The sequence below is a fragment of the Hemiscyllium ocellatum genome, chromosome 23 (genome assembly GCF_020745735.1).
Source record: "Hemiscyllium ocellatum isolate sHemOce1 chromosome 23, sHemOce1.pat.X.cur, whole genome shotgun sequence".
In the NCBI taxonomy this organism is placed as follows: Eukaryota; Metazoa; Chordata; class Chondrichthyes; order Orectolobiformes; family Hemiscylliidae; genus Hemiscyllium; species Hemiscyllium ocellatum.
The window spans coordinates 58912679-58939368 of NC_083423.1; the positions used below are offsets into that span (position 1 = coordinate 58912679).

Genomic DNA, 26690 nt, shown 5'->3' on the forward strand with positions numbered 1-26690 from the left:
GTAAGGTAGTCTCGCCATTCCAAGAATTGACCTTGTGAACCTACGCTGCACTCCCTCAATAGCCAGAATGTCTTTCCACAAATTTGGAGACCAGAACTGCACACAGTACTCCAGGTGTGGTCTCACCAGGGCCTTGTACAGCTGCAGAAGCACCTCTTTGCTTCTATACTCAATTCCTCTTGTTATGAAGGCCAGCATGCTATTAGCCTTTTTCACTACCTGCTGTACCTGCATGCTTTCTTTCATTGACTGGTGTACACGAACACCCAGATCTCTTTGTACTTTACCTAAATTGATTCCATAATCTGCCTTCCTGTTCTTGCCACCAAAGTGGATAACCATTTATTTATCCACATTAAACTGCATCTGCCATGCATCTGACCACTCACCTAACTTGTCCAGGTCACCCTGTAATCTCCAAACATCCTCCTCACATTTCACCCTGCCATCCAGCTTAGCATCAGCAAATTTGCTAATGTTATTACTCATGCCATCTTCTATATCATTAACATGTATTGTAAAAAGCTGCAGTCCCAGCACTGATCCCTACGGTACCCCACTGGTCACTGCCTGCCATTCCGAAATGGAACCGTTTATCACTACTCTTTGTTTCCTATCAGCCAACCAACTTTCAATCTAAGTTAGTACTTTGCCCCCAGTACCATGCGCCCTAATTTTGCTCACTAACCTCCTATGTGGGACTTTATCAAAAGCTTTCTGAACGTCCAGGTACACTACATTTACTGGATCTCCCTCGTCCATCTTTTGAGTTAAATCCTCAAAAAATTCCAGAAAATTAGTCAAGCATGATTTCCCCTTCATAAATCCATGCTGACTCTGACCTATCCTGTTACTATCCAGAAGTGTTGTAATTTCATCCTTTATAATAGACTCCAGCATCTTTCCCACCACTGACGTCAGACTAACTGGTCTATCATTTCCTGCTTTCTCTCTCCCACCTTTCTTAAAAAGTAGTACAATATTAGTCACCCTCCAATCCGCTGATTGAGACATGTAAGATTATCAAAGGATTGGACACTCTGGAGGCAGGAAACATGTTTCCGCTGATGGGTGAGTGCCAAACCAGAGGACACAGTGGACACGGGGTAGACCATTTAGGACAGGGATGAGGAGAAACTTCTTCACCCTTTTAAATGTAATCATTCCAGCCTCCACCACTACTTCTGGCAGTACATTCCATACACGCAGTACCCTCTGCATGAAAACATTACTCCTTCGATCCCTTTTAAATCTTTCCCCTTCCATCTTAAATCTATGCCTTCTAGTTTTGGATTCCCCTATACCAGGGAAAAAAGGCCTTGTCTATTTATCCTATCTACATGGGTGGCTGTGTGGAATGCTCTGCCCCAGAGGGCAGTGGAGGCCCAGTCTCTGGATTCATTTAAGAAAGAGTTGGATAGAGCTCTCAAGGAGAGTGGAATCAAGGGTTATGGAGATAAGGCAGGAAGCGGATACTGATTAGGAATGATCAGCCATGATCATATTGAATGGCAGTGCAGGCTCGAAGGGCTGAATGGCCTATTCCTGCACCTATTGTCTATTGTCTATTGAACTGATCCCAAATCTATCGAACTCTGGAAAATAATCACCAACGCATCCATGATTTCTCGAGCCACCTCCTTGTGTACCCTGGGATGTCAGGCTTTTCCTTACTACCTTTTGTAAATAGTAGCGCTACATTAGCTAACCTCCAGGCTTCTGGCACCTTACCTGTGGCTATCAAATATCACAACAAGGGGCACAGCCATCATTTCCCTAGCTTCCCACAGTGTTCTAGGGTAGTGAAAATGGACAAATAGAGAGGAGAATGGACAGGAGATGAAGAAAATAAACAGGTAATGAGGGAGTAGGCAGGTAGTGAGTAGAATGGAAAAATGGAATTTAATGCAGGATGCGTAAAATGATGAATTTTGCTAGAAAGGATCAGGTGGGGCTTCCCAAAGTGTGGTATGGGACCTCCACTGGGGTAGTGAGCTGAAATGGTGGGATTGCAGGCTCTGACACAGTAATGGCTGCTGTCGAGTTCTGACTAATTATAACTGCTTTGATGCCTATGCTCAGAGGCCCTCTCCCCTCCACCAGCTCTCACAAGCCTCTTTTCCTCTGCACATCCTCTATTCTCTCACAACCATTTTCGATCCCTGAAATAGGGCCACAGTGTGAGCAAGTTTAGGAAGCACGAAGAAGTCTATAGGGATAGAGAGGTTCACATCGCACAGATTCTCGAAGGCGATCCAACCAAGAGAGTGAGCAAGGGTGTATGGCATCTTGGACTTTCTAAGAACAGATATTGAGTACAAAAGCAAGAAAGTTATGCCAAATCATTATAAAACTCTGGTTAAGCCCTATTTGGAGTACTGTATCCAGTTCTAATCACTGCACTTTGGACAAGGGAAACAAGGAAAAGCTGATGGTACAAGAACGAAGTGCAGTTTTAAAGTCTTCGAGAAGAGATGCAAGAGGGATTTGAGGAGAATGTTTCTGACAGGAAGTGGTAACAGCTTGATCCTTACGAGGAGTTGGAAGCTGAAACAACAAGTGATTTCAAAATGGACATTTGAAAACAATAAATCAGCTGGCCAATGAGGATTGAGCAGAGGAATTATTTGCATTGCTCTACAGAGAGCCAGCAAGGACATAATGGGCTGTAATCATTCACCAGACATACCACTCAATACAGAACTCTCACTTGCTGTATTGAAAATAATTAAATCTGTGCTCGGTTAAAAACAGGAGTACTATCCCAGTGTAGTTTAATTTGCTGAACCTTTTGTTGATTGCTAGTTTTTTATTCCGCAGATGATTCCCGCCATCCAGCAATTCATCACAGTGAAAATGGGTCCAGCTTACATTGAGCCTCCAACCTTTGATCTCCAACACAGTTATAAGGGTTCCAGGCATTTCACTCCACTCATCTTTGTCCTTTCAGCTGGAGCTGATCCCATGGCCTTACTGATGAGATTCGCTGAGGAACAAGGTATTGCCAATTATCAGTGACACTGTCTTACTTAGAAAGTACAGTAAAACTTTGCTCAACAACAGCAAAATCTTGTATTTACATAGGGCCTTTAAAGTAGGAAGGTGACCCAGGGCCTGCACAGGGGTGTGTACAAAGCAAACTGCAATCTACATTACACAAGGGAATGTTGGGGAAAATGACTCAAATCTCAGTCCAGAGTTTTCAGGAACATTGTAAAAGATGAGTAAATGATGGAGAAGTTAAAGTGGGAGTTCCTGAGTTCATGATCTATCAGCTGCTGAAAGCATGTAGGGTGATAAAAATTGTGAATTTGCAAGAGAGCAGGACTAGGGAAAACAGGAATTTTGGATGGCTTCAGATCGAGAAGAGGTTACAGAGATAGGAAAGGGTGAGAGCACAGAGGGAATCACGAGTGGCGAGTTATTTTTTCATTCATTCAACTTAAAATGGGTTTGTCACAAAAATTAAGCATTCTTAAATTGGGTAGTTAGTCTACTTCCTGGAAAATGCTGACAATAATTTTGAATAGCTATACTGAATTATCAAAAACACAGGAAGTGTGGGAAAAACCCAGCATCTATGGAGAGAGAAATTGAGTTAATACTTTGAGTTTTAAAGTGTGACTCTTATTCAGGTTAGTGTCTGAATATGAGTCTTATTCAGAACTCTGACTGAACTATTTACTGGTTTGATTGATATACAGGCTGTGTAAATTAAGTAGTTCCTGTGATTTAAATGATGCCTGGCAGCTGGTAACTGTATGTTAATTTGAACAGTCTGGATATTGATCCACAATTAGCGGAAACTTGCTGTGCAGACAAATTTGACTTGGAGGCAGTTTTGAAGGTAGGACCAATATTCTGTAAGCACAATATTTTATAAACTAATGTAAAACATCTTGCCATTTCTTCATTGTCTCTGAATCAAAATCTTGGAATTCCCTCCTTTGTGGATTCACCTATAGCCCATGTACTGCAGCAGTTCAAGAAGGTAGCTCAACATCACCTTCACAAGGGCAATTAGGGATGGGCAATAAATGCTGGCAAGCCAGTGATGTCCTGTGAATGAATAAAGAGAAGAAAATCACAGAGTTGTGTCACAAAGCTAATCCTTTTTTTTCTAACAGCTGTTCCTTGGCTCAAGGAGAATCTGTCCGTGATTTTTTTCAGAGGGGCAATAAATCGGGCCAGGCTCCAATCAGTCTGGTTTGGTACAGAGATGAAAAGAAATTTGAGAGGCTTTTTGTTTGTATATAAACATATGAGACTTCAGGCCAAAGTGGTCATGCTTTAGAAGTGACCTATATAAAGTGAGGAGAGTGGTCAGCTCTTTAGCTGAGCTGAGCAGTTTTAGTTCTAGTTCAGTCTTGAACTAGGAACTTCAACAGGGAGCTGTGTGAAAACTCTCTCTCCTTCTGCCTTCAACTTCAACCTGTAAACGTGTGTTCCATTTATACTGGTTTTTAAAGGGAGTTTGCTTACTGGGACTGTTGTGTGTATTCGGAACAGCATAACTAAGTTTAGTTGGATAGTTTGAGTTCTGTAGAAGTTCTTTATTCTGTTCTTTGTGTTTCATTGTGTAATTTTTTGAATAAAGCTTTTGCCTGTTTTAAAATCTAGTAGCTATCTTACTCCGGGTAATTTTCATTGCACACTTACCGAAACAAATTGCAAAGTTAGGTCTCGGGCTTCCTGCTTAAGAATGTTTTGAGTAAGGTAAAAACAATGACTGCAGATGCTGGAAACCAGATTCTGGATTAGTGATGCTGGAAGAGCACAGCAGTTCAGGCAGCATCCAAAGTGCAGCAAAATCGACGTTTCGGGCAAAAGCCCTTTATCCTGATGAAGGGCTTTTGCCCGAAATGTCAATTTCGCTGCACTTTAGATGCTGCCTGAACTGCTGTGCTCTTCCAGCACCACTAATCCAGAATGTTTTGAGTGGTCTAGCCTAGTCCATAACAGTTGATTATTTTTTTGTTTGAAATTCAGCAATTTTTCTTCCTGCTTGGCCAATTACAGGCAGGCTTGTGGAAACACTCACTTCCAGGCAGAACTCAAATCAGAATTTCTGGTCACTAAATGAAGCCCATGTAATGTAGGAGGGTCTTGTTTCTTGGGTTGGGCACACATCCCAATCAACATTTTATTTTAACCTGTGATCTAACATATTATGAGAAACTCACTTAATATTTAGTTTTGCAGAAAAATGTCAAAAAGATCTGCTCCGCAGAGTTTGATAAAAATTTTCATTTCCTCAAAGCCTTTCATTTTTATTTGTTCACAGAATATGGCTATCACATCATTTATTGTCTTTGCCCAAGAGAAGCTGCCCTTCTTGAACTACTACAGCACTTGGGCTATAGCTGTACCCATAGTAATGTTAGGAAGTTTCAGGATTTTGACCCAGCAACACAGTTCTAAGTCAGGATGGTGCATGGCTTGAAGCGGAACCTTGGTGTTCAAAATATCTTTTGTCCTTGTCCTTCTAGGGGATAGATGTCACAGGTTCAGAAGGTGCTGCCAGAGAAGCCCTAATGAGTTACTGCAGTGCATTTAGTAAATGCACTGGTGTTGGGGGAAGTGAATATTGAAGCTGGTGCCAATCAAGCAGGCTGCTTTGTCCTGGATAGTGTCAAAATTCTTTAATGTTGTTCCAAGCAAATGAAGAGTATTCCATTACACCAGTGTATCTCTTGTGCCTTGAAGTTGGTGGATAGACTTTGGGGAGACAGGGGTTGAGTTAGTGACTGTTGAATTACAGGCCTTTGCTCTGCCTCTGTAGTTGCTGTATCTGTATGGTTGGTCCAGCTCAGTTTCTGATCAATGGTAACTTCAAGGTTGTTGATATGTTGGATTCAGAAGTTGTAGTGCCAAGGAAAATCAGGGGGTAGTTGTTGGATTCTCTCTTGTTGGAGATGATCATTGCCTGGCATTTGTGTGGTGCAAATCCTCCTTGGCAGTTGTCAGCCTAAACATGAATATTGTCCAGGTCTTGCTGCACTGGACATGGACTGCCTCAGTATCTCAAGTGGCAGCAATGAACATTAGGCAGTCATCAGCGAAAATCCCATTTCTGAGCTTTATGATAGACGGAGGAAAAATTATGAAGCAACTGAAGCTGGTTGGGGAAAGGACACTACCCTATAGAACTCAGGAGTCTTGTAGTGCAGTTGTAATGTCACAACCTCTGAGCCAGGAGACCCTACCTGTTCCAGATGTGCATAATAAAATTCCTGAACAGGTTGATTAGAAAATATCTAACCTGAGGAAATTTCTGCAAGCCGTCCTGGAACCGAGATATTTGAACTCCCATTCAACCACATTCATCTTCCTTTTTACGCAGTAGTGTCACTGTAGAAGAAACAAAGTGTAGATTATTCAAAAGACAAGTCTTAAGTACTGTATCTGACTGCATGGAATATTCACAATAAAATAGAGAAGTAGTACTAGATAAACTAATGGAGCTAAATGAAAATAAATCCCCTGATGGCCTGCATCCTAGCGTCTAAAAAGAAGTAGCTACAGAGATAGTAGATGCCTTGATTGTAATCTTCCATAAATCCTGAAGCTCTAAGAAATACTGGTGGTTTAGAAAACTGTCAATGTGACACGCCACAAAAGCTTAGGTCATAAGATAAGAGTCCATGATATTGGAGGTAGTACATCGGCACAAATATAGCAAATTGGCTAATGAGCAGGAAACAGCAAGTGGAGGTAAGGGGTTCTTTATCAGACTGGCAACATGGAACCAGTTGGGTTCCACTGGGATCAGTGTTGGGACCTCAACTGTTTACAATGTATATAGATGACTTGGAGAAAGGAAGCAATTGTACTCTAGCACAAAAATAAATGGAAAGGCAAGTTGCGAGTAGGAAAGAGACAGTTTACAGAAAGATATTAGTAGGCAGGGTAAGTTTGCAAAAGTTGGCAAATGCAGTATAATGTGAGAAAGTTTGAAGTTGTTCCTTTTGGAAGAGAGAACAATGAACAGAGTATTTAAATGGAGAAAAATTGCACAAAGCTGCAACCAAAGGGTCTTGTGCACAAAGCACAGAAAGCTAGCACAGGTGCAGCAGGAATGTTGGCCCAGTCATCAGGGAACATTTCTGAGCAACATGGAATGTTGACCCAGATTTTAAGGGGTTGGAATATAAGAGCAGGAAAGTTTTACTGCAACAGTACAAGGTGATAGTGAGACTATATCTGGAGTACTATGAGAACTTTTGGTCCCCTTATTAAAGGAAAGATATCATTTCATTGGAGAAAGATCAGAGAAGGCACAATTAGGATGATCCTTGGTTTGGAGGTATTGCCTTATGAGCAAAGGGTAAACAGGGTGGGATTCTACTTATTGCAGTTCAGAAGAATGAGAGGTGATCTCATTGAAATATGTCGGATTCTTAATGGGCTTGACAGGTAAATGCTGAGAGAAGGTTTCCCCTCATGGGAGAGTCTAGGACCAGAAGGCATAGTCTCAAGATAAAGGAACATGAATTTAAGACTGAGATGAGGAGGAACTTCTTCTCTCAGGGGGTTGAATCTTTGGAACACCTTGCCACAGAGAGCTGCACAAGAGTCATTGTGCATACTTAAGGATACGATACACAGATTCTTGATTGATAGTGGAATCAAGGATTACAGGGAAAAAGCAGGAAAGTGGATGTAAGGACTGTCAGATCAACCATGTTCCTATTGAATGTTAGAGCAGGCTCAAGGGGCCAAATGGCTACACTTGTTCCTATCTCTTCTGATCATATGATCCTACACCAGCGATGCTTCAAATCCAGCTGCAGTACAGACACTCCAATATCAGTATCCCCACTCAGACCAACATGTCAGACAGTCAGTTGGGCAGGCCCACATTGTCCGCATGCCTGACACAAGACTTCCAAAACAAGCTCTCGACTCAGAACTCCAGCATGTCAAGTATTTACCAGGAGAAAGTAAGGACTGCAGATGCTGGAGATCAGAGCTGAAAATGTGTTGCTGGAAAAGTGCAGCAGGTCAGACAGCATCCAAGGAGCAGGAGAGTCGACGTTTCGGGCATGAGCCCTTCTTCAGGATTCCTGAAGAAGGGCTCATGCCCGAAACATCGACTCTCCTGCTCCTTGGATGCTGCCTGACCTGCTGCGCTTTTCCAGCAACACATTTTCAGCTATTTACCAGGAGAACCAAGGAAACATTATACATGCTGCCCTCTAGATGGAAGAGTATCTTGTTATAAACTTGATATAGTTGATTGTTACATGTAATTAGTTGCAGAAATGCAGAGATATGTTACGTTATTACAGCAACTATTAAGATGGCCGAATCGCAGGCCTGAGTCCTTTAAATCCTTAGGGTATCTCCCACACTCCAACCAGCCCTCTAACATCACTACATTGGATGGTGCTTATGGCAACAAATCACTATTAATCCTTTCAGACCCACGCATCAGCACCTCTCTACAGTTTTCATAAATTAACCTCCAACTTTATAGATTTACATAATCGAACTCTCAAAATCATGTCTCCTCCTCAGATTTCACAATTTTTGTTTATACGCTTCCAGAACCAGCTCATATGCATCAACCACAGCAATTCTAACTGTGCTATCTGCAGACTGTCTATCCGAAACAGTTGAATATATCTCCAATATTTTTTCCTACCAAAACACTTTGATACAAGAAATTTGGATAATCCTATTACACTGAGCTTTCAGAGCAATTTTCTCAAATAATATGTAACATATTTCATCTTATCCCTCTCTGAGTTTTGGCATGAGTCAAATATTCTTTGTCACATTAATGACTGGTATTAAATCATCAGTCTGCTGTTTGTTCTATGTTCACGTTTCTCTATCAAGTTCAAATTGCCAGGCTTCACTTTCTCTTAGCAATTTTCTTTTTTCCTTTTCCAAGTTTGAATATAATCTTTTATATTTTCCTTTCTCTTTCCACTTTTTCTTCCTTTGTTTCCCTACAACCCCACCCCTCCACTGACCCCGCTCCCCCAAACCTCCTTTACTACCCCTTTCGTAGTCAGAATTTTTCTATATCTTGAAATTCAATTGCTTCACTTGTAAATGAATCCTAGAGGTCAGGTTACATGTCGCCTTTACTCCCTCAAGATCCCCTCATCGAGTTAATACTTCAATAATTTCTGCTTTCATAATAAGACCATAAGACATAGGAGTGGAAGTAAGGCCATTTGGCCCATCAAATCCACTCCGCCATTCAATCATGGCTGATAGGCATTTCAACTCCACTTACCCGCATTCTCCCCGTAGCCCTTAATGCTAACATTTTACCCTATTTCCACCTTTCTTGCCAGTTCTTTTAAATTTTAAATTATTTGTTGTAAGGCACTTAAAGATGCATTCTATCTTTTAAGAAAAGCTTCAGCAATCAGCAAAGCCATTTTAATTCTTCACTAAATGGAACAAGAAAAACTGAAATCTTCTGTTCATATAAGTGCTGGCCAAATTTATTGTAGAGATTTGTGCCTTTTAAAAATAAATTTAAACTATTAGTTGAAAGAATGACATGACAAGATTTTTGTATTTTACGACTTTCACTATAATAAATAACTAAAAACACCATTGATCAAACACTTTTCTTTTTGTATGCAACCTATATTTTCAACTACAGACAGAAATGTTTGTCTTTTACTCCTATCATACAGCACAGTCTTGACTAGAATTATAATGGTTCCTTCAAGCAGTCCACAGGTGCTCCCCATTTCTAAAGCTGTTCCAATTTTCTGGAGTAGTATCTTTGAAAGTTAATTCCTGTTCATCTTGGAAATAAATAGACAATTTAAAATGTAACTGTTTACTACCAAGCATTCTCAAGATTTTCTGGGATTTTGGGGAATTGTTGGTACACAATGTCTCCAAACATAAACACCCTGCACCTTCTTCCCAGTGACATAGCTGCCCTCTCCCTTAACCTGTAACAATGAAGCCACCCCAGCTTTAGAACAGGTCACATGATTCCTGCATTTCACTCTTCTTTTAAAAATACAATTTCCCAACAGCATAATTTTTATAAACTTCAGAATGGTTAACAAAAATTATAAAGGCAATTTTCATTAATCTGGATATATAAACTGTGATAGCAGTCTGGGTAATCCAAGATGGAGGACTGGAAAAAATTGTGGCTGTAAGAACTGCTCCTTTCTTGAGATATTGTCAGTGTTGGAGCTGATCTCCTTGAATTCTAGCTGTTGCATTGTTTTGGAACTTTGGGGGGGGAAGACATCAAAATAATGGCACTTTAAAAAGGAGGAAGAGAGACAAACATAGTAACCACACGGGAAGTAAATCAAACAGAGCAGTAAACTTATGTAGCTGTCTGACCCACCAGTCATGACTTGGAGATGCCGGTGTTGGACTGGGGTGTACAAAGTTAAAACTCACACAATACCAGGTTATAGTCCAACAGGTTTAGTTGGAAGCACTAGCTTTCGGAGCAGTGTTTCCAATTAAACCTGTTGGACTATAACCTGGTGTTGTGTGATGTTTAACTTTGACCCATCAGTAACCTGCACAGCTAACTCCTCTGCTGTTTGGTTTCAAGTATCTCTGGACATCGGAGTTTGTCTAAGAAAAATTAACAAACAGCAAAACTCACTGCTGACCTTAGAGAAACCTGTGTGGGGGAGCTCACAGCAGGGGAATAGCTAAGTGACAATTAGTAACCTTACTGGGTTTTTTTTGTAAATCTACAATAGTGAATAGTGTGCATTCTTTTTCAATGATGTATTTTTATTGAGATGTCTCTTGATTAAACTGTAAAATATTTTAAACAGGTAATAAGCTAGCCTTGAGCAGTAAGACTCCGATTTTCTGGGTCTGTAGTTTTTGAAGATGAAAAGATGGCATTTAGTGATGTGCTCTTCTGGTTGGATGTGGGAGATTAGGCAAAGTTTCCATGTTACTGATGGTTATGTCTGCAGGAAGTCTGCTTTCTGTGAATCTTATCAGATCGGTTAGAGTGGCAGTTAGAGGCAATGAAGAATTTACAGGAGTTAGGAGGTGTGTCGGATAGCATTTTAGGAAGGGAGAAAAACCACAGTCAGGTAGATGGGTGACCTCCAGGAAAGGTAGGAGAGGGAGGCAGTTAGTGCAGGAGTCTCCTGTGACAATCCTCATTTCAAAAAAGTATGCTGTTTTGGAAAATAGGGGTTGATGGACTCTCAGGGGAATGCAGCACTTACAGCCAGGTTTCTGGCATCAAGACTGACTTTAATGTAACAAAGACTATGCCAGGTTTCAAGCGATCGAATGTGATAGTGGATTCTCTAGTCAGCGACACAGATAAACATTTCTGTGGCCAATAGCAAGATATTAAAATAGTGTTTTGCCTTCCTGGAGACAGGATTAAGTATATCTTGGACAGGGTGCAGCATATTCTCAAAGGGGAGAGGGAGTAGCAGGAGATTGTTGTGCATGTTGGAACTAATGACATTGGAATAGAAAAGGATGAAAGTCTGAGGGGAACATACAAGAAGTTAGACAGGAATTCAAAAAGGAGTCCTAGAGGGTAATAAAATCTAGATTACTCCCATGTCATGAGCTCGTGAGGGTAGGAATAGGAGGATAGAGCAGATGAATGCATGACTAAGGAGCTGGTGCAGGGGAGAAGGATTCATATTTTTGGATCAGTGGAATTTCTTCTGAGGTAGAAGTGACCTGTATAAGAAGGATGGATTGCACCTGAATTGGAAGGGGACTACTAAACTGTTGGAGAGATTTGCTAAAACTGCCGGGAGAATTTAAAGTAGTGGAATTGGGGTGGGTGGTGTAAGAGAGAATTCAGGGAGGTAGCGAGGAAAGTGATCAGCCTGAGAACTGGTACAGTTGGGAAAAGGAGCAAGTCAAACAGTGAGTGCAGACAGGAACAAAGCAGAGCATGACGTAGGACTGATGAATTAAACTGTATTTATTTCAATGCAAGAGGCCTCAGTAGATGAACTCAGGGCATAATTAGGAAAATGGGAATAGGATATCATAGCAATTACAAAGATGTGGCTCAGGGATAGACAGGACTAGCAGCTTAATGTTCCAGGGTATAGATGCAATAGGAACAATAGAAAGGCAGGCAAGACAGGAGGGGAAACAATGTTTTTGATTAGGGAAATGGCTGTACTTAGGGGGATTATTCCTGAAAATACATCCAGGGAAGTTATTTGGGATGATCGATCAGCTTATTGGGATTGTACTACAAATCCCCCAGTAGTCAGCGGGAAATTGATAAACAAATTTGTAAGCTGATCTCAGTTATCTGTTAGACTAAACACACGGCAAGTACTTCACACAGAGAGTGGTGGGCATCTGGAACGCGTTGCCAGCAGAGATGGTAGAGGCAGGCATGGTAGATTCATTTAAGATGCATCTGGACAGATGCATGAGTAGGTGGGAGCAGAGGGATATAGATGCTTAGGAATTGACTGACAGGTTTAGACAGTACATTTGGATCGGCTCAGGCTTGGAGAGCCAAAGAGCCTGTTCCTGGGCTGTAAATTTTCTTTGTTCTTTGTTCTCTTGGGAAATAAGGCAGGGCAGATGACTGAGCTGCCAATGGGGGAGCACTTTGGGGCCCGCGACCATAATTCTATTCGTTTGAAAATACTGATGGAAAAGGATAGACCGGATTTAAAAGTTAAAGTTTTAAATTGGATGAAGGCCTATTTTGATGGCATTAGGCAAGAACTTTTAAAAGTTAATTGGGGGCAGATGTTCACAGATAAAGCGACAGCTGGAAGATGGGAAACCTTCAAAAATGGGATAACGGGAGTGCAGAGACAGTATATTCCTGTTAGGGTGAAGAGCAAGGCTGATAGGTTTAGGGAATGCTGGACGACTAGAGAAATTGAGGTTTTGGTTAAGGAGGAAGCATATGTCAGGTAGAGGCAGGATAGATTGAGTGAATCCCTAGAAGAGTATAAAGGCAGGAGGCGTATACTAAAGAGGGAAATCAGGAGGGCAAAAAGAGAACATGAGATAACTTTGGCAAATAGTAATAAGGAGAATCCAAAGGAATTCTACAAATACATTAAGGACAAAAGGGTAACTAGGGAGAGAATAGGTTCCCTTAAAGATCAGCAAGGCCGTCTATGTGTCGAACTGCAGGAGATGGGAGAGATATTAAATGAGTATTTTGCATCAGTGTTTACTATGGACAAGGATATACAAGTCAGAGAACATAGGGAAATAAATAGAAACATCTTGAAAAATTACAGAGAAGGCAGTTCTGGACATCTTAAAATGCATAAAGGTGGATTAATCTCCCGGATCTGATCAGGTATACCCTAGAACTCTGTGGGAAGCTAGGGAAGTGAATGCTGGGCCCCTTGCTGCAATATTTGTATCATCGATAGCCTAAGGTAATGTGCCAAAAGACTGGAGGTTGGCTAACACGGTGCCACTATTTAAGAAAGGTGGCAAGGAAAAGCCAGGAAACTATAGACCAGTGAGCCTGACATTGGTGGCGGACAAGTTGTTGGAGGAACAGGATTTACATAAATTTGGAAAGGTAAGGACTATGGATAGTCAACATAGCTTTGCGTGTTGGAAATTGTGTCTCACTGAATTTATTGAATTTTTTGAAGAAATAACAAAATAGACTGATGTGGGCAGAGCAGTAGGCATGATCTATATGGACTTCCATAAAGCGTTTGACAAGATTCCTTATGGTAGACTGGTTAGCTATCTTAGATCATACTGAATAGAGGGAGAACTAACTATCTAGATACAGAACTGGCTTGAAGGTAGAAAACAGATGGTTGTGGTGGAAAATTGCTTTTCAGAGTGGAAGTCTGTGACCAGCGGTGTACCACAAGGATTGGTGCTGGGTCCACTGCTTTTTGTCATTTATAATAATTATCTGGTTGTGAACAAAGGAGATATGGTTGGTAAATTTGCAGATGACACCAAAATTGGAGGTGTAGTGGACAGCGCAGAAGGTTACCTCAGAGTACAACAGGATCTTGATCAGATGGGTCAATAGGCTAAGAGGAACTTAATTTAGATAAATGTGAGCTGCTGCATTTTGGAAAGGCAAATCAGAGCAGGATGTATACAGTTAGTGATAAGGTCTGGAGAGGATTTGAGGAAGGACATTCTGGCTATTGAGGGAGTGCAGCGTAGGTTCACGAGGTCAATTCCCAGAATGGCGGGACTATCATATGTTGAAAGATTGGAGTGACTGGGCTTGATTTTAGAAGGATGAGAGGATATCTGATTGAGACATATAAAGTCATTAAAGGATTGGACTGTCTTGAGGCAGGAAGCATGTTTCCACTGATGGGTGAGTTCAGAACCACAGGACACAGTTTGAAAATAGGAGGTAGGCCATTCAGAACAGAGTTGAGGAGAAACTTCTTCACCCAGAGAGTGGTGGATATGTGGAATGCTCTGCCCCAGAAGGCAGTGGAGGCCAAGTCTCTGAATACTTTCAAGAAAGAGATGGATAGAGCTCTTAAAGATAGTGGAATCAAGGGTTATGGGGATAAGGCAGGAACAAGATACTGATTGTGAATGATCATGATTATAATGAATGGTGATGCTGGCTCGAAGGGCCGAATGGCCTACTCCTGCACCTATTGTCTATTGTATTGCTGAACAAAGAGACCTTGGAATCCCGGTTCATAGTTCCTTGAAAGTGGAATTACGGGTAGATAGGATAATGAAGTAGGCCTTTGGTAGGCTTACCTTTATTGGTCAGTGCATTGGAATTGGGAGGTCATGTTGTAGCTGTACAGACATTGGTTAGGCCACTGTTGGAATACTGCATTTAATTCTGGTCCCCCCACTATAGGAAGGATGTCGTGAAACTTGGAAGGGTTCAGAAAAGATTTACAAGCATGTTGTCAGGGTTGGAGGGTTTGAGTTATACTGGGGCTATTTTTCCTGGAGTGTTGAGGCTGAGGGGTAACCTTATAGAGATTTAAATAAAATCATGAGGGGCTGGATACAGTGAATAGCCAAGTTTATTTTTCCCCCAAGGTAGGGGAGTCCAAAACCATAGGGTATAGTTTGAAGGTGAGAGGGGAAAGAGATAAAAGGAACCTGAGAGACAATGTTTTCAAGCAGACGGTGGTGTGCATATGGAATGAGGTACTAGAAGAAGTGGTGGAGGCTGGTACAATTACATTTAAAAGGTGTCTGGATGGGTTCAGAGGGATATGGGCCAATTACTGGCAAATGGGATTATATTTATTTAGGAAACACCTGGTCGGCAGGGACGAGTTAAACTGAAGGGTCTGTTTCTGCAAATCTCTATTACTCTATGACTCTAAGTCGGGTTTTAGGACTGGAAATGAATAATATGCACAAGATGGTGAGTATACATTGATGGATTTATGTTGGTTTATTATCAGTCCATTAGAAAGTAATGTTTGTTAAAATGTATGTTGTGTTTCAGGAATGGGGGCAGTCAATCTCCAAACAATCTCACTTGGCCAGGGCCAAGGTCCAATTGCTGGAAAAATGATTGAAAATGTAAGTTTTTGAATAATTATTTCCTGATAGCAGTTCATTTTCCCATTATGATTTATACTCCATTATATAACAGTCACTGAATCTAAGAAAGTAACAGCTGATCAGAAATTCCCACATATCTGATGTTAATGTTTGTGGATGTTTCAAGTGTAGCTTTCTTCCTATTGTCTCATAAAAGAAGAACAGTTCACCCAATTTAAATAAGAAACAGGAAACAGCTGGTTCTGTTGGTTCAGCGAATGTCTAATTACTTTGTAATAGCCTCCCAGGCTGGGAAATGACAGGGGCTACGAGTCACCCTGATGGGACTGGGCAGGGCTCAAACCATAACCAGAATCATGTGAAGTGGTGGTTTTGGAGATGGGGGGAGGGTACTCTAGAAAGTTCTGTATCAAATTCACTGCCCACTCTATTTCGGTAGGGGGGGCAAGGTGCAATTGTTACTGTCACTGAGTTAGTTTGTTCTCAGCAATTCAGGGGCCACTTGGGGACAGAGTTGTGCAGCTACAAGAATTGTAGTGGTGGCACATGCCACCTTCACCCCAGGTACCTGGAACCTGCTTTCTGGTGGTGGCTGGGGCTGAAAGACCTTTTTTAGGTCTGTCCTCATGGCTGGAGCCACGGGTATTAGAAGGGGCATCTTCATGAGAGCATCTCCCTCCATAGTGATGACCTACCAACGTTTATTCAACGTCTTTTCTGTGTGCTGTCTTCTGTGGTTGTCTCCCTCTTCAGAGACCCTCATGGTCTCTGACCTCCAGCAGCAGTGCTCACTTCTCCCAGTGTTGATCCCCCACAACTCTAACATTCCCATTGGACCTCCAAGTTCACTCACTAAAATTCCAGAGATCATTTACAGGAAGATCACAGAGGTGGGTGCACCTTAAAAACCATCATAATCGACATCCAGAAATGATTCATCCCTGTTTTGAAAATAATGAGAATCCACTAGTGTGCGATCCTAGATGATACAATGGGCACAATTATATGGCGCACCAATAACAGAGATGAAGAGATCGTCCCCTGTATTGCTATATTTCTTTTAAAATCATCACTGAGCTCTATGTTGATTTAGTTACAGCATTGGGTTTAAATGGACAGACTGAATACCTCCATCACCTCTCCAGACACAACACAGAATCAGTCAAATTCACACACCAAAGCAATAAATAATTGTTGTCAAAAACAGTCGCAACATGACATCCCACCCCCTGTATAAAATTATCAAATTTTGGAGGTATTTCTGCATGCCATTTGGCAAGTATGAGTACTGATCAATCTGGTGTTTCTGGAGAATTGTCTGTCTGGTTGAGTCTATGTGGAGTTGGCAGCCTGATTCAGTCTGTGGACAGTTGACTGGGAGATTGTGTTCTTAAAGAGACTCAGCTGTGTGATTCAGTCTGTATGGAGCTGATTGTGTGATTTAGTACCTGGATAAAACTGGCTGTATATCGAGCTGACTGTGTGATACAATACCTATAGGATCATAGAATCTCGAGTGGGGAAGCAAGCCATTCAGCCCATCAAGTTCATACTGCCCCTCTGAAGAATATCACACCCAGACTGACCCCTCAACCCTATCCCAGTAAATCTGCATTTCCCATGGCTAATCCACCTAGCTTGCACATCCCTGGACACTATCTGCAATTTAGCATGGCCAATCCACCTAATTTGCATATTTATGGGCGTGACAGGAAACTGGGGTACCCAGAGGAAATCCATGCAGACATGGGGAGAATATGCAAACTCCACACAGATAGTCACACAAGGATGGCATCAAACCCTGGCGTTGTGAGGCAGCAGGGCTAATCAGTGAGCCACTATGCCACTTGCATAAAGCTGACTGTGTGATTCAGTATAAAGTTGATTCTGTGATTCATTGAGTCGGAGAGTCATAGAGTTGTACAGCATGGAAACAGAGCATAAATCATTCAAGTCCCATTTGCCAGTATTTGGCCCATACCCATCTAAACCATTCCTATTCATGTAACTGTCTATATGTCTTTTAAGTATTGTAATTGTACCAGCCTCCACCACCTCCTCTGGCAGCTCATTCCGTACTTACACCACCCTCTGCATGAAAACATTGCCCCTTAGGTCCCTTTTATATTTTTCCCCTCTCACCTTAAGACTTTGCCCTCGAGTTTTAGACTCCCCTACCTTAGGGGAAAGAAGCTTGCTATACACCGTATCCATGCCCCTCATGATTTTATATAAACCTCTATAAGGTCACCCCTCAGCCTCAACACTCCAAGGAAAATAGCCCCAGCCTATTCAGTCTCTCTCTATAACTCAAGCCCTCCAAGCCTGACAACATCTTTGTAAATCTTTTCTGCACCCTTTCACGTTTCACAACATCTTTCCTGTAGCAGGGAGATCAGATTGAATGCAGTATTCCAAAAGTGGCCTAACCAATGTCCTGTACAGCCTTAACATGATATCCCACCTCCTGTACACAATGCACTGACCAGTAAAGGTACGCACACTAAACGCCTTCACTATCCTGTCTACCTGTGACCATCTTCAAGGAACAATGAACCTGCACCCCAAGGTCCCTTTGTTCGGCAACACTCCTCAGGACCCTATAATTAAGTGTATAAGTCTTGCCCTGATTTTCCATCCCAAAATGCAACACTTCACACTTATTGAAATTAAATTCCATCTTCCACTCCTCAGTCCATTCAAATAAGGCCCCATTGTACTCTGAGGTAACCTTCTTCACTGTATATTGTATCACCAATTTTGGTGTCGTCTGCAAATTTACTCACCATACCTCCTATATTCACATCAAAATCATTCATATAAATGACAAAGGAGTCAGACTGTACAGAACTGGTTGTGTAATGGTTTGGTGTTTTCTAGGCGGCTGAGGAAGGTACGTGGCTTGTTCTACAGAATTGTCACCTGGCGAGTAGTTGGCTGCCAGAGCTGGAACGTATCTGTGAAGAGGTCATCACTGACAGTGACAGAACCAAACCAGAATTTCGCCTGTGGCTCACTAGCTATCCTTGTCAAAATTTCCCAGTCTCTTTATTACAAAACGGAATCAAAATGACAAATGAACCACCGAAGGGACTTCGAGCCAATCTGCTGAGGTCCTACCTGAATGATCCAATCTCAGATCCACATTTCTTCAATGGCTGCAATAAACCAGAGGTATGGCCCACTTTCAGTTCCTGCTTCCCATGAGTTCTGTTTGCCCATGTATCATTGGTGTGTCAAATCTAATTATAGTCTTGCTGACCCTGTTAATGTTTGAGTGATGTGTGTCAGGATGTTGGTCTTTGTAGAAGAGGTAAAGTATAAATGATGAAGATGCATCTGAACATTTGATTCTTGGGTTTGGAAAAGAAAATCAATCTCAATGAGCATGTGAAGTAAGGGCTTTTAGATATTACGCTAGTGAGCTGTAGTCTTCGATGTGCAGATGTAAATAAAGAGTATTACAGTATATCACAAGGGAAAGAGTCTTACCCTATCATGAGGAACTCTAAATGCGCATGCACCTACACTCACAGCCGGAGATGTGAAGAGGTATCTAACTATGCCAGTAGCAGTATTAACCTGAAGCATAGATTAAAACATGGTGGCAGCTAGGATAACCTCCAAACCGGGATCTCAAGTCAGATCACAGTCCATGGGCAACAGCTGAGAAGACAGGAAGTCTTCAAAACAAAAGCAGGAATGTGCAGTGACTGTAACAAGGTCAGCCAGGTCAACCCCATAGAATATGAGTTCCTGATTGGAGCTGTTAATTTGGTCCAAGCCCTGGCTGACAGATATAAACGAGAGTGTCAGAGACTCAGAACAGCTGGTTCTGAGGGAGCTGGATCAGTGTTAAGGACTCTCCATGTGTAAATAAAGGGTGACATGGTGACAGGATACCGTCCTACATAGACATATAATAATTCAGTGGTGTTATTTCAGAAAGAACTTCAGAAGACCACAAAGCCAAACAACACATTGGGGAAACTCTGGAGAGTAAAAGCACAGGAAGAGGACACTCAAAAAAAAGTAGGGAGTTCTCACTGATGTCAGTTTGGCACAGGATGGCACCTCCAGTAAAAACGTTGCCAATATTTGTGGGCGGCACGGTGGCACAGTGGTTAGCACTGCTGCCTCACAGCACCTGAGACCCGGGTTCAATTCCCGACTCAGGCGACTGACTGTGTGGAGTTTGCACGTTCTCCCCGTGTCTGCGTGGGTTTCCTCCGGGTGCTCCGGTTTCCTCCCATAGTCACAAAGATGTGTGGGTCAGGTGAATTGGCCATGCTAAATTGCCCGTAGTGTTAGGTAAAGGGGTAAATGTAGGGGTATGGGTGGGTTGCGCTTCGGCGGGTCGGTGTGGACTTGTTGGGCCAAAGGGCCTGTTTCCACACTGTAAGTAATCTAATTATTACCATTTGAAAATGTGGAGGGTTCACAATGAGGCCAGAAGTGAGAGCTCTCTTATTGGCAGTCTCTGTGGAATAGAATTCTGAAAGGTTTACATATAAAGGAGCAGGGACACCCAGTCAGCAAGTTTATATGCTGTGGGTCTATAGCTGATAATAGACAAAGCATGAAAGAAAGTGCTGCAGAATATGAGGCATTTTTAAAATATTCCTAGAATCACAGAAGTCTGACAGTGCAGAAGGAGGCCATTTATCCCATTGTGTCAGTACCAGACCTTCAAGTGCCAATCTCTTGCTTTTCCCCACGCGCTTGCCTGTTATTTTTATTCAATTAGCCACCTGAAGCTCTCTTGAATGTTTCAAATGAACCTGCCTCAACCACATTTCCAGGCAGCGCATGCCATACCCTAACTGCTTGCTGTGCACAAATGTTGTTTACAATCACCCTTGCTTCTTTTGCAAATCACTTTTTACATCTATGGTTCTTGATCCACTTGTAAGCAGGAACAGTTTCTCCCCATCTACTCCCATTCTCAGAATTTTGCAAATACTATCAGATCTCTTCTCAGCCTCCTTCTCTCCAAGGAGAAATGTCCCAACCTCTTCAGTCTATCCTCATAACTACACATTCCTGGAACCATTTTTGTAGATCGCTTCTGCACGCTCACCAGAGCATTCGCATCTTTCCTATTATGTGACATCCACAACTGTACACAATACTCCAAATGAAACCTAACAAGTGTTTTGTACAATGCACACTTTAGCCATAAAAGAACTTTAGTCGTAGAAAGGGCAAGTTTCAATCAATCAAGTCTTGTTGCATAAAAATCCTACTGAGACAGCTTGGTCAAAGTAAGGTCAGATTGCCAGTGACTGGACTGACACAAAATGGTGCTCAATTGATTCTCAAAACAAACAGCGATTGTGTGTGACTCTCACACAGTTAAACAAAGGAGCTTGAAAAGACTTCCATCCTATTTCGTCAGCTGTCAACAATTTGGCCAAATTAGCAAGAAGAAACTCCTTTAGTAAATGAGGTGCAAACAGCTGCTTTGGACAGATACATTTCAACAAAAAGTCATGATTGCTGACTACATTCAGTGCAAGGGCTCAAAAATCAATATGGTGGCCAAGAATTTCTAAAGGAATAAGACATTTCATTTTATCATTTCACAAACTTATGATCAACAGTGCCATCAACAAATGCCATGGTGTGGAGGAGCCGGGTGGACAAAGATTTTTAAAAACAGTCACACAACAGCAGGCTATGGTGCTGGTTTTATTGTGGTAATCTGCAGGTGGTCAATGCAGGCAATCACTCTATGTAATATTTTGTAAATTCCACTTTGGAAATAGAACTAGTCTGACTCAAGATTGGGATATAGATAACCTCTAACCTCACACCTTTAATGCATTGTCTGAGCTGAAATGTCAACTTAAGGTTTTATACAAAAAAGGTATCTTGAGAGTGTGACTTAAAAGAAGTTCTGGGATTTACATATTAATGAGCTGAAACCTGCAACCCATTCTAAAAGATGAAAGATTTTACGACAATCTAGGTTTGTTCAATATATCATTTCAGTTGCATGACACTGTAATCTTTTGTTATAAATTCTGTGTCTTATGGTCCTGCCTCACAACTACATGATGAAGGGGCAGCGCTCCAAAAGCTAGTGCTTTCAAATAAACCCATCGGACTATAACCCAGTGTTGTGTGATTTTTAACTTTATCAACAAATACCAACAATTAATGCTGTCAAAATGTCCAAAAAGGCCAGGGGATTTGACTGACTTCAAAAAGAATTGACTGTTATTAAAGATGGATTGAAGTGGCAAAAGACTTGTTACAAACCCAGCAGAGTTAGTAACTAAAGCCCTGGAAAGAATCTTTGTGATACACAGGTTCTTGGAGGAACTAATATCTGACAACAGACCTCAATTCATATTAAAGGAATTCCGAAAGTTCACTTCAGAGGCCTATATCAATCAGTTGATAAAATCTCCACTTCATCCTCCATCACATGGAGAAACAGAGAGGATGGTAAAGATTGCAAAGTCACTGATGCAAAAGAATGTAGCCAGAAAATCAGCACTACCCCGTTACAGAGCAGCACTATTGAATAATGTGTATTCATCAGCCAAGTTGTTAATAAGGAGGATAAAAGTGGATCTACTAGTTTTAAAGTTTAATTTCAAGAACAAAGAAAATTACAGCACAGGAATCGGCCCTTCAGCCGTCCAAGCCTGCGCTGATCCAAATCCTCTATCTAAACCTGTCACCTATTTTTACAGGATCTGTATCCCTTTGCTCCCTGCCCATTCATGTATCTGTCTAGATACATCTTAAATGACGCTATGGTTCCCACCCCTACCACCTCCGCTGGCAACACATTCCAGGCAACCACCACCCTCTGCTTAAAGAGCCTTTGCACACCTATCTCCCTAAATATTTTGTGCCTCACTTTGAATTCATGACCCCTAGTAATTGAGTCCTCCACTCTGGGAAAAGGTTTCTTGCTATCCACCGTGTCTACTCTGCCCATGATCTTGTAGGCCTCAGTCAGGTCCAACCTCAACCTCCTTCTTTGCAATGAAATTAATCCTAAACTACTCATCCTCTCCTCATAGCTGGTGCTCTCTATACCAGGCAACATCCTGGTGAACCTCCTCTGCACCCTCTCCAAAACATCCATATCTTTTTGGTAATATGGCAACCAGAAATGTATGCAGTATTCCAAATGTGGCCAAACCAAAGTCTTAGACAACTGTAACATGTCCTGCCAACTCTTGTACTCAATATCCGTCCAATGAAGGAAAACATGCTGTAAGCCTTCTTGGAGGAGAAAGTGAGGTCTGCAGATGCTGGAGATCAGAGCTGAAAATGTATTGCTGGAAAAGCGAAGCAGGTCAGGCAGCATCCAAGGAACAGGAAATTCGACGTTTCAAGCATAAGCCCTTCTTTCCTGAAGAAGGGCTTATTCCTGAAACGTCGAATTTCCTGTTCCTTGGATGCTGCCTGACCTGCTGCGCTTTTCTAGCAACACATTTTCAGCTGTAAGCCTTCTTGACCACTCCATCGACGTGCGTTGCCACCTTCAGGGAATAATGTACTTGAACACCCAGATCTCTCTGTACATCAATTTTCCCCAGGACCTTTCCATATACCGTACAGTTCTCTGTTGAATTGCATCTTCTAAAATGCATCACCTTGCATTTGCCCGGACTGAACTCTATCTGCCATTTCTCTGCCCAACTCTCCAACTCTATATTCTGCTGTATTCTCTGACAGCCCCCTTCACTATCTGCTACTCCAAAAATCTTAGTGTCATCTGCAAACTGGCTAATGAGGCAACCTACACCTTCCTCCAAATCATTTATGTACATCGCAAACAACAGTGGTCCCAGCATGGATCCCTGTGGGACACCACTGGTCACAGGTCTCCATTTTGAGAAGTTCCCTTCCTCTACTACTCCCTGACTCCTGCTTCCCAACCAGTTCTCTATCCATCTAGCTATCCATCTAGAAGCCCATGCGACTTCACTTTCTTCATCAGCCTGCGGAGTCTTATTTTCCCCCATCAATCAACTTTGTCACCACTTCAAAGAATTCTATTAGGTTTATAAGACATGACCTTCCCTGCACAAAACCATGCTGCCTAACACTGATAAGCCCATTTTCTTCCAAATGGGTACATATCCGATTCCTTAGTATCTTCTCTAGTAGCTTTCCTACCACTGACGTCAGGCTCACTGGTCTATAATTACCTGGATTATCTCCGCTACCCTCCTTAAACAAGGGGACAACATTAGCAATTCTCCAGTCTGCTGGGACCTCCATCCATGTTCAAGGATGCTGCAAAGATTGGGTTGCGCTTCAGCGGGTCGGTGTGGACTTGTTGGGCCGAAGGGCCTGTTTCCACACTGTAAGTAATCTAATCTAATCTAAAGATATCTGTTAAAGCCCCAGCTATTTCGTCTCTTGCTTCCCTCAGTAACCGGGGATAGATCCCATCCGGTCCTGGAGACTTGTCCACCTTAATGCCTTTTAGAATATACAACACTTCCTCCCTCCTTATGCTGGCTTGACCTAGAGTAATCAAAGATCTATCCCTAACCTCAACAAACTACCCGTTAAGAATCTCACACATTTTCTCTGACTCCACCCATAACTTTCCTCCTTTATTCTTGAGTAGGCCAACCCTTTTCCTAATTACCCTCTTGTTCCTTCTATATGAATAAAAGGCTTTGGAGTTTTTCTTAACCCTGCTCACTAAAGGTATTTCATGACCCCTTTTCGCCCTCTCAATTCCTCATCCTAATTCAAGCCAAATATAATCTTCCATGAAAATCAGATGCTAGAAGAAATGGAGAAAACCCACAACAGAGGCAATACAATGCAACACAAAGTGAAAGCATTTTTGTATTTAAAACCAGAGCAGGAAAGCTGGTTGAGGGACAGAAAATCAGAAGCAGCAGTCATCAGAGTGACAGACCAGCCATAAGCTCATATAATCGGACACTTGAAAGTGTCGTTCAGGAAGAGCAGGAGAGCAATGATCTTACTTGAGCTAAAAAGTGAGACTGAGTACGATTATCACAAGATGTGGGACAGAGGTGGATCACACCAAATTGAAGATGTACAGAGCATTACAATAATTCCACACGTGGTACATCATGATTGTGTTGAAGTCAAGCAAGCCAGATTGGGGTGCCAGAGTTCCAGATCATCTTGATCTTGAGATTCAGATTTTGAGAGGGGTAGGGGAGAATGGAAGATAATAACTACAACATGGGCAGCACGGTGGCTCAGTGGTTAGGACAGGTGTCTCTTAGCACCAGGGACCAGGGTCCGATTCCAGTCTCGGGCGACTGTCTGTGTGGCATTTGCCCATTCTCCCCGTGTCTGTGTGGGTTTCCTCCCTGTACTCTGGTTTCCTCCTACAATCACAAAGATGTACAGGTTAGGTGAATTGGCCATGCTACATTGCCCATAGTGTTCAGGGATGTGTAGGTTAGGTGCATTAGTTTAGGGTAAATGTAGAGTAATAGGGTAGGAGAGTGGGTCAGGGAGGATTACTCTTCATAGGGTCGGTGTGGACTTGTTGGGCTGAATGCCCTGTTTCCACACTGTAGGGATTCTATGATTACAATGACTATGTCAATAAGCCAAAGTAATAATAAAAACATAATCATGTAAAATAAGTAAGAGAAAAACCTGGGGAAGATTCAAGATAATGGAATAAGCATTGATATCAGTTGCATAGGATGGAAGAAGTCATCAGACTAGAAGAAGCATGTAAAAAGAGAGGTCTTAAACACTACAGTACAGAAGTGTGTTTAGTAACCTGCAATGTACAGGTGTAAATAAAACAACGGTACATCAGGAGTGAAAGAATGTTCCTCAAGGATAAAGTGTATGCATATAGATATATGCCCACAGATATTAAGCAGAGCTATCTAACTTTTCTTGTAGTAGTATTATCCTACAAAACAATCTCAACAGGAGCTCAGAATTTTCCTTCTGTAGGTTCACTCTGGATCAGTCCATGTTCCCAAACTCTCCCCTTTTTCACTTAACTCTGAAGTAGTGTTTGATGTCATCATTTCCATTTCAAGAACTCAGGATTAGTTTTCTTTATAAGAAACTGGAGTTTATGTTTTACAGTTATTGTCATTAACAGGTGTGGGAGAAGCTTCTCTTCGCTTTGTGTTTCTTCCACGCTCTCATTCAAGAACGCAGGATGTTTGGTTCACTTGGCTGGAATGTCCCTTATGAATTCAATGAATCTGATCTCCGGATCAGTGCAAAGCAGGTTCAGGTATGTCACAGTGAGAGGCTGTATTGAAAGAATGCTCAAATGATAATGAATTACAATCATTAAATTGCTGTGCTATTGTTAAATCTGGATTCCCTTGTTAACATCCCTGTTGGTGATATTCTCCCATTTGAGTTAGAAGAAGGACTTGCATTTATATAGCACCTTTCACAACTTTAGTATGTACAAAAGTCCTTCAGTTCAAAGATGTGCAGGTTAGGTGAATTGGCCATACTAAACTGCCCATAGTGTTCAGGGATGTGTCTGTTAGGTGTGTTAGTTTGGGAAAATGTAGAGTAATAGGGCGGGGAATGGGTCTGGGTGGAATACTCTTTGGAGGATCAGTGTAGACTTGTTGGGCAAAATGGCCTGTTTCCACACTGTAGGGATTCTCTGATTCATTGACAGTTCAAGACACCATACCTGGTATTACCTAGTTTGAAATAGGTCAGTTTCATAACTTAGTTAACATGTTTTGATGAGTTTTACGAGATTGGTTTTGGAATGAACCAGTTTTCTTATGAGAAAAAGCTGGACAGGCTGTGCTTGTTTCCATTGGAGTTCAGGAAAGTGGGGGATAATCTGATTGAAGTGAGTACAAATTCTGACTGGTGTGGACAAGGTGGATCTGGAAAGAAATGTCTCCTTTTGCATTTTGGTCAGGCAAATCAAGGCAGGACTTATTCACATAATGGTAAGGACCTGGGCAGTGTTGCTGAACAAAGTGACCTTGGAGTGTAGGATCATTACTCCTCGAACGTAGAGTTGCAGATAGACAGGATAGTGAAGAAGGTGTTTGGTATGCTTGCCTTTATTGGCCAGTGCATTGAGTATAAGAGGTCATGTTGAGGCTGTACAAGGCCACTGTTGGAATACTGCATTCACTTCTCCCTGCTATAGAAAGAATGTTGTGAAACCTGAAAGGCTTCAGAAAAGATTTACAAGGATGTTGCCAGGCTTAAAAGGAGAGGCTGAATAGGCTGGGTCTAATTTCCCT

The 26690-nt window shown here is 41.9% G+C and overlaps 1 protein-coding gene across 2 annotated transcripts in view; it reads left to right on the forward strand.

Moving 5' to 3' along the window:
- The window catches only part of LOC132826812 (dynein axonemal heavy chain 3-like), a 323241-nt gene that overhangs the window by 270463 nt on the left and 26088 nt on the right, over window positions 1-26690 (forward strand). For both annotated transcript variants that reach the window (XM_060843056.1, XM_060843057.1), the window contains 4 exons: window positions 2821-2998; window positions 15407-15483; window positions 18346-18639; window positions 25559-25696. In XM_060843056.1, coding sequence (XP_060699039.1) covers window positions 2821-2998; window positions 15407-15483; window positions 18346-18639; window positions 25559-25696 — 687 coding nt within the window. The remainder of the gene's footprint in view (window positions 1-2820; window positions 2999-15406; window positions 15484-18345; window positions 18640-25558; window positions 25697-26690) is intronic.